This window comes from Adiantum capillus-veneris, chromosome 30 (assembly GCF_014529385.1).
Source record: "Adiantum capillus-veneris isolate H3 chromosome 30, ASM1452938v2, whole genome shotgun sequence".
Taxonomy (NCBI): Eukaryota; Viridiplantae; Streptophyta; class Polypodiopsida; order Polypodiales; family Pteridaceae; genus Adiantum; species Adiantum capillus-veneris.
In genome coordinates, this window is record NC_140960.1 from 22908001 (window position 1) to 22916642 (window position 8642).

General features: G+C 41.0%; 1 protein-coding gene across 1 annotated transcript; it reads left to right on the forward strand.

The window, feature by feature from the left end:
- The first annotated feature begins 4521 nt into the window (after nt 1-4521).
- Nucleotides 4522-6200, forward strand: LOC147417664 (uncharacterized). Its single transcript, XM_086506991.1, has 3 exons — nt 4522-5013; nt 5112-5355; nt 5785-6200. The coding sequence occupies exons 1-3, from the start codon at nt 4555-4557 to the stop codon at nt 5832-5834; spliced, it is 753 nt and encodes a 250-aa protein (XP_086363117.1). The 5' UTR covers nt 4522-4554; the 3' UTR covers nt 5835-6200.
- Nucleotides 6201-8642: the final 2442 nt, after the last annotated feature.

Sequence of the window (8642 nt, forward strand, 5' to 3'; positions counted from 1 at the left end):
GACTTTGCAGTGATCTTTCCCTCTTGGGGGAAGTTGGAGATCGTTGAGGCCACTGTCTTCTTGGAGCCATATCTTTGGAAGTATTGGGAGACTCACTTCCTTCTCCTCCTCTTGGTGAAGGCTCTAAAGTAGAGACTTTGCCTTTCTTCTTGGATGGAGGTAAGCTCGCTAGTAAACATTTAAGCGCTTCGTATGGGTTCTCCTCTTCTCTCACCGTAGAGAGCCCTCTCTTGGAAATCTCTTGAAGAGACTTCTCAGGTGCTCTCTCTTTTGGGGGAGTTTGGAGAATCCCATAACTATGAAGTTGTTGGTAAACTTCACCTTGTAGGGCTGGGTTGCCCATAGCTTGTTGCAGCTTAGAAACAAGACATTTGATAAGCATGGGAGCATCATCATTAGCACTTTCATGTGCAAAATCAAAGTTATCAATGTTCATTCTACTCTCTTGATTATTGTCAGCCATGTTAACAAAATTTATGTATGTACTTAGTGTATGCTTTGGCAATTCAAAACCTTAGTTTCCACTCCTCTTAGCCTTTGAAAATTGGCTCTTAAGTATCTACACCCACAGCTCGAAGTGGTTAATTATAGAGAGTAGTGGAGTAGGTCTAACATAGCAGAGTTGTCGAGGGCTAGCTCCTTTCAGACTTCTTATGGCTCAATAACGGTAAAGCCATAGGCAAGTCTAAAAAGACTCCATTATTAAGTCCAAAGCTCCCGAGGTGTGCACCATATCCCACATAGTGGGCTCAACAAAACCAATAATAGATCCCAGATCCATTTACCCTAATATAATTAACAACATCAACCATTAATAGGCTACTTAAGGACCTCTTTTCTTAAGCAAGAAAAGAGACACCAAATGCTCTGATACCAATGTAATGGAAATGGCCTATGAACTTAGAGAATAGCGGAATTAAGAGAATTAGAGTGAGAAACTTCTAGAGCAAAGAGGGTGAACTTAGTTGGTAGTAGCAACTTAATCATAACACTTAATTAACTAGGCATGAGCAATACTTTTGCAAGAGAGAGAGAGTTTAGAGAATATGACAATATTTGAGGACCGGATTTATGTGGAGCTGGTCCCCCCTCCAAAAGGCATTTGTATTATAGATTCTCTCATTAAGAGAGACTTGGTACAATACAATCTTTGTGTTCCTTGAGACCTCTTTGGCAGGATGAAGATGGAAGCTTCATACAACAAGCTTTTGCATAATATCAACAATCAATCTTAGCTTGACAACAATCAAGAACTTGTGAACATCATTAGTCTTCGTGTTCCCTAAATCATTTGAGTGCATGAAGATGTATACGTTTATGCATCAACTTGTGCTTAAAGCAACAATTAATCTACCTTGCAATACAATTAATCTACTTGCATTAAGTAACTAATCTACTTGCAATAACCATTAGCCTTCTTGCAATAAGCATAACATGCACTTGTAGAAAGCATTAACTATCCCAAGCCTCAGTGCCAAGACCTCAAACACCTTCGAAGGTGGAGAGAGCTAGCCGGGAATGAGGGTAGGGAAGAGGAAGAAGACGTATTCCATAGGAGAAAGACATAATTCCTCACTTATCATCACTCTTCTTGCTTAGCATACATAATAGCATAGTAATGAAGATGGAGGAGATGGAAAGCTTAAGCATTGAAGCATAGCTCTTGGTTGGATTTGCATTCCATAGCCAAGAGAGTTGGTGTAGGCTCTCAACTTCTCAAGGAGCTTGGAGAAGGAGATGGACCTCTTGCACCTTGCATAGCACACAATGAGAGTGTTTTTCAGTGTGTGTGGGTGAGTACACCCCCTAAGCAACCCCCTAGCTTGCTTGGGTCGACCCCCCCTTGTAGCTCATGCTTGAAGCTCATTGGACCCCTCCAGGCCTAGCCAATCACAAGCAGGAGGCATTACAAGCAACAAGGGTAGCCTTGGGACAAGTGTCCCCCTTTCCCCTTTAAGAGAGAGGACTTGATAAATGAAAAATCAATTAATTAAATATCCTAAATTATCATTGGACCCCTTGGGTGGCCAACTAATAGGCTTCAGGCACACCATGAGGGCAACATGAGGAGGAACTTGACAAGTGTCCCTTTTGCTATCTTTGTACCATGCATGCCTTGTGTGAGTGTGTAGGTGTTCTCTCTCATCCCCCCTCATGTAGGGCTCGCCCCCTCCTTGTAGGGATTGATTATTTGACTTTTTGACACCTCAACCCCTCATGCATAGGCCTAGTTCCCACCACAAGCTTGGCCCTTAAGCACTTTAAGCTTGGACTGTGTTCTCACCTCAAGTACAGCCCTAGCATCTCAAGCATGTCAAGCACCTCAAGCATCTCAATCATCAAGCACCTCAAGCATCTCAAGCACCTCAAGCACCTTAGTCATCAAGCATGACAAGCAGGACAAGCACCTCAAGTTGGGTCGGGTTCTCGTCTCAAGCTCAGCCCTAGCTTACCTAAGGTTAAAGGACTTTTACACACATTATTAGAGGTCTTCAATGAAGCGAACCGTAAGGTCTTATGCTCCATTGGTTAGCCTTGCTCTTTGATAGACCATCTCTCATTTGGGACCCTTTGCCATTGGCCTCGTGTTGAGATAGTCTATAAGCGACCCTTGTTCCCGTGTATTCTCCCACATTAAGTGATCAGTTTAATATGAGAAAATCATTTGGGTTGGTTAGATATTAATTTTTATGACATTTAATGAAGACGTCGCTTTCACTATTCTGTTGTATGCGACCATCTGCACATGATGATATTGCCAAAATACATTCTTTTCAAATGACGCGCATAATAATTTTCTTTTGAGCTGGCATTATTTTAGCACTAGACAATAAAAAACAACATATCAAATACAATTTCATGGGTGCACACTGCACTAACACTCTCACACTACTTCAAAGAAACCATAACTATGACTTGAAGACTTTAAGAAATGTACACAATTATATTGATGCACATTGGAAATAATTTTTACTATAAAATGCAATGTTTACTCGTGTAAAATGCAGAGCAAACAAGTGGTTTTTAAGAAGTTCATCCAGATCAAACTATACAAGTTAAAAACCTGAAACGTTTCAGCAAATTGTGAATTTATTACTTATATTTTTCATCGTGCACTCTCGCACTAGTTCAAACAAAGCATACACTGACTTAAAGACTTCCAAAATTTGTGCAAGATTATATCACTTCAGGTTGATGATCATTTTGACTTTAAAATGGTATGTTTACTCGTGTAAAATGAAATAAAAATAAGTAACTCCTAATAAAATTGTCCAGATCTAACTGAACATCTTAAAAACCCAAAATAATTCAAAATTTTCTGATAGAACATAAGACCTGAGTTTATATTTTGCACGTTATCACGATTCATTTTTAAAAAATGCCTCTTAGAAGATACATGCATCGTGACGTACATACTGCCAATTTTATTTTAGCTCATTTTAAAACATTGAAAGTATACAAACCAATGATAAATTGCAAAGAACGTCTTGCTCTTTAAAGAATATAAAAATGAATATTTAACATGCAAATTGTGTGCATATACTTTTTTACATAGAATTTATGTAAATGTAGCATTTAAAATAGCGATGATGATTGATGAATAGCTAATATATATTTTCATAAGAACACTTAAAAACAACAATATCGAACAATTCAAACATTTGTATATGAAATACTCTTCACTGGCAGTCGTGTTACCGACCAAGTAGTTCATATACTTAATACTGAAAAAAATAAATTGTACATACAAGTTATATGGCGTTCATACGGTCTGGTTAACGACTTGAACGCCACATTTATGCAAAAACATATGCTTCTAACAAACGACACTCAATTAGCCGCGTTACCGATCGAGTGCTGCGCCCGAATCTAAAGAGAAATAATGGCTTGCATATGAGCATCATATAGCCGCGTTACCGACCGATGCCCATATATTTTTTTGGAAAGGGGAAGGGAAGTTGACTCACCATAAGGATACTATAATTGTCGAGTTACCGACGTAGTACCTAGACAATGAGCCAATACTTATCACAAGGACACCATATTCCCCGCATCACCAATGTGATGCCCCCGTGGTAAGCATTGTTCCGTAGATCAGCTTATGCACACACTCGCATTATGTGGTGAGGTACCTTATGACTGCCGCGCAATATGACAAAAGGCACGCTATCATACAACGCGCGCGCGCACACACACACACACACACACATACCTGTACTAATGGGTTTGGTGTCCAAGGGATTTAGGTTGCCCATCCTCACCAATCTTACACAGGAGCCAATTAGCATGAAGGCGAGCAGGTCTTTTATTAGATTTTTTTGGAAGTGTGACTATTATGTGTGATTCCAAAGGACACGATGAACCACATAGGATACGTCCGCCGCCCTCGTGTGACATGGGCCTAATTAGTGAGATAGCTGCGACCAAAATAAGCATGATTATGGGCGGGGGTCCACGTCGTGGGCGCCTTGCATGCAGTAGGTGCTTACTTGATGAACGCCTTGCTAGTTAGCTTATGATCAGCAAAGCTTCCCGCAGCAGGCTGCAGCTTCCATGGCGACCACGAGAAACGGCCAGTATGCAGGAATCCATCCAGAGTACAACAACATAGGGGAGGACCCACGAGGCGTCCCCGCTGTTGCCCCATCGCGCGGCGCCTTCACCTTCCCTTCCTCTCAAATGGTAAATGATGAGCTCGCTTTGGAATATCTGGGTAGCATCTGCGTCTACTTCACCGTTTTCGGCTTGGCATTTCTTTCCATCGGCATAGCTGCGATTGTCCTCCCCGTCTTGTTCTCGTCCATTCTCGTGCAGCACATGGTTGCGTGGATGCTCATAATCAGCGGCTTGGTCTGCTTCTTACATTTCTGTCTTGTATTCGGTGCACCCGGGACCGCCTCGTTCTTTCTTTTCGGAGTCCTGCATCTTGCGGTCGGGCTATGGCTTCTGGTACAGCCGATGCGGACGGGCATAGCATTCATATGGATCTTACTCGGATGGTTTCTGGCGCATGTAAGATGACCCACCTCTGACATACACACACAACTCGATGATACCATCAATTTCATTAATGCTTAAAAGGAATGATCAGAGCTTGTTGTTGTTAGCAGGGCTTGATCAAGCTGATAATGAGCTACGAAATTCATAGCATGAAAGCGTGGCCCACGACAGAAGTAGCTAGCATGCAAGCATGGCCAGCCATAGTAGTAGCAGGGGGTGTAGCTCTTGCAATGGGAATTTTGAACATCTCCCTTGCACCGTCTCTTGGGCTCCCGATAATAGGGATCCTTTTTGGCATCGATTTGGTGGTCACAGCCCTTGCGGTCCTCATCGTTTCCATGATGGCATATCAAGGTACGCATATATCCAGCTTCAATTCCAATTCCCTAATGTGGCAAACTACCTTAGATCAATGGAGTGGGCTTTCACAAGAAGTTTTGGACAAATTCCCAGAATAATTCCCACATTGTGACTTACCTCAACATCATGAGCTTTTGCGAGAGAGGCACTGCATACCTAGCTAGGTACGATTGGGGGCAGGGCCCCCCCCACCGGGCCGGCGGTCCCTTGCCCCCAATCGTACCTAGCTAGGCATGCAGTGCCTCTCGAGCAGAAGCTCATGATGTTATTCATTGTATGAAAAACACTGGAAAAGACTCCGTTTTCCTACATGAGAAAATTTCTAAATCTTCTTGTGAATTTGTTTTGAAATATCCACATTATCCGGTGGTAATTAGGCGGCACCTGAAATGTTTGTCTTGAATGTCATTCTCCTTTTTGTAGTTGCAACACAATTGTCGGCTACGACGGATTCTCTTCTTGCGCAATACTGAAAGCAATGCTCATGAAGGACAAGTTGAGGCAAGTTGTTCCATGTTAAAATCCCACGAAACAATACTGTGCCATGTGCTAATCATGGGCCTTCCAAGGCATATATGATTGCCCTCCTCCATTCAAAACCTTGTACATAATGAAGCTGATCAGAGCTAAATCCAGCCGCGGGTCGACGGAATTAAAAACCTTTAATGTGGAACTAGCTGTTTATGAGGGCATGCAGTTGTACTAAATTTAGCAGATACAGACTCATCACCTTTGTATAGTGTCTCCGATGATTTGGCAAGCCAAGATCATCTCAGGTATCATGTGTGTCGAGACCATGTAAATACTACTTTTAAATGAATACCTTGCACAATATCTAATTTGTGTTCAATGGACAAATTCATCATCAATAACCAACAGTGATAATATTTTCTTATTGTATGCATCCTTGCACATAAATATGATATTTTTTGTTAAGGTCTATATATATATATATATATATTGGCATTGCTATGAAATAATTATGTGCTGATAATTTCTAGTTGTAATTTTGAGGGTTTAATGCATACATTGCATCAAAATTGGCTACATTGTTAATAATTAGGTCTTAATTATGTCACTCTTGAAGTTGCATGTGCACATTAAGGGAAATTGTTGATAAGACTGATCGTATTTTAGTTATTTTAGCATGTATAAGCTGATGGTATTTTATTGATTTTGAATCTATGTACATAATCAAATCTGGCCTTCAAAAGGAGTAGTACTGGTATTGGCTGTGCTGGATCGCGGAATTTATCGATTTTATCGATTTTTAAATAATCTTTTGTAGATAATTCGTTAACGGCTATTTTGAGTTTAATGAGCTCTACATCGGTGTCAAAATCGTTTTCGAGTGGTGGTGCACTCGATCAATCCCTTTTACTGTTCGTGGGTGTCTTGCATTGAATTTTCTGGTAGTGCTATTAATTCTCGGCAATAAGGTGGAGGGTTACAATATTGGCATTTTGAAGCAAGGTCTCGAGCCAGACAAAGGCACACTTCACATCATATTCATCATATTGAAGGGACCATTTACAAACTAAAAAACAAAGAAGATGGCTTACTTTAGTTCCTTCTAAATCCATATACTGTCACGACATTTTATTACCCTAAATTCCACTCCATACATACTACATAGTAGTATAAAAATAAGGCACCTTATTCCCCTCCATCCCCCAATGGCACAAATCCAGTTGTGACTCAAAGCAAACGTCCGTGAACACTACCCCGCATCGAACCCGTGACACGGGTCATGGGACTCATGGCGGTCGCGTGCTCAACCAACCAACCAAGGTACGTCCTTATCATTTAAGAAAATAAAACTAATATTAAGAATCATGTCATCCGAGCAAACTCCTATTATTCCTCTTAACGTTACTCCTTCGACATTACTCAAGTCTTTTAGAGCCTAATCACATGGGTGTAATTTTTTTCGATTGGTAGACGTTGAGTAATATTAAGAACTATTGTGGCTTCACACACGACGGGGAACAACTTAGAGGTCGGGAGCTAGGCTACTTCATAACAAACACAATGAAGAAACTACACTTTTTTTTATAAATCACTAGTAATTGTTGTCTTTAATTATGCTTATGTACAAAGTTTATGGTTTTCACAAAGTTTATACAAGTTGGTAGGTGATGAGGATGGTGAGTGATATCACATGACGGCCACACCGTCGGGTGCTTTGACGTAGGGAGATGCATGGCACTGAGGGAGGAGTTGGCTCGTGCGTATCTAACGGCAATGGTGTAGCGTTGCGGACCCACAATGATGGGTCACGACGTGTGGTGATAGGGATGAAGTCTTAGGAGGGAGTTGAGGGGTCCATCAGTGTTTGCCTTGGTGGACATGTCATCATCATTAATGTTGATGGGTCATCAATGAGTCCTAGGACAATCCTCAAAATCCTCGAAGCAGCATCAAAATAGTGGGCGTGACAGCAAGATAGTCCCCTCATATATACGAAAGAAAGATGAGCCGCCAAAAAACGGCTCAAAGTCCATCCATCCACCACATGTTCCCCTCCCTCTCCTTCTATTCCCCCATCCGGAGGACGAGTCACGCACTTGGAAGTATAAAAAGACAATCAAATAAATAATAAAATGCACGTTTTAACTCCCCTCTTAGCTAACATTAGGGAAAATTTGGACTCACAAAGGCGCCTTATAAGGAGTTTGACTTCCTCTCTCATGTCCAAAACGGGCGTGTGGTAAATTTTTTGCAAATCAACTCTAAACTTGGCGGAGATTTGGCAGTTAGAATCTACTCTTCAAGCTCTTTCTATTGATATATAGCACGCCACAAGATTCCTCGTATTTTGAAAGATTTTATTTTTTATTCTCTTGATAAAAAATAGAATCTTTCAAAATATGAGGAATCTCATGGCGTGCTATATATCAATAGAAAGAGTTTGAAGAGTAGATTCTAACTGTCAAATCTCCGCCAAGTTTAGAGTTGATTTGCAAAAAAATTATCGCACGCCCGTTTTGGACATGAGAGAGAAAGTCAAACTCCTTATAAGGCCCCTTTGTGAGTCCAAATTTTGCCTAATGTGTTTGTTATAGAAGGCTCACCAAAAAAATAAATTTGTATATGAGGCCTTAAAATTTAGGACCCAGTATGTGCCTACAATCTTGTAAGCAGAACAAATTATGGGGTATATCATGAGATACCCTCAAAAAAGTGAAGTAAAACGTGACTGAAAGTGACATGGGAGAGAGAGAGAGAGAGAGAGAGAGAGAGAGAGAGAGAGAGAGAGAGAGAGAGTAGTCCTTGAGGCG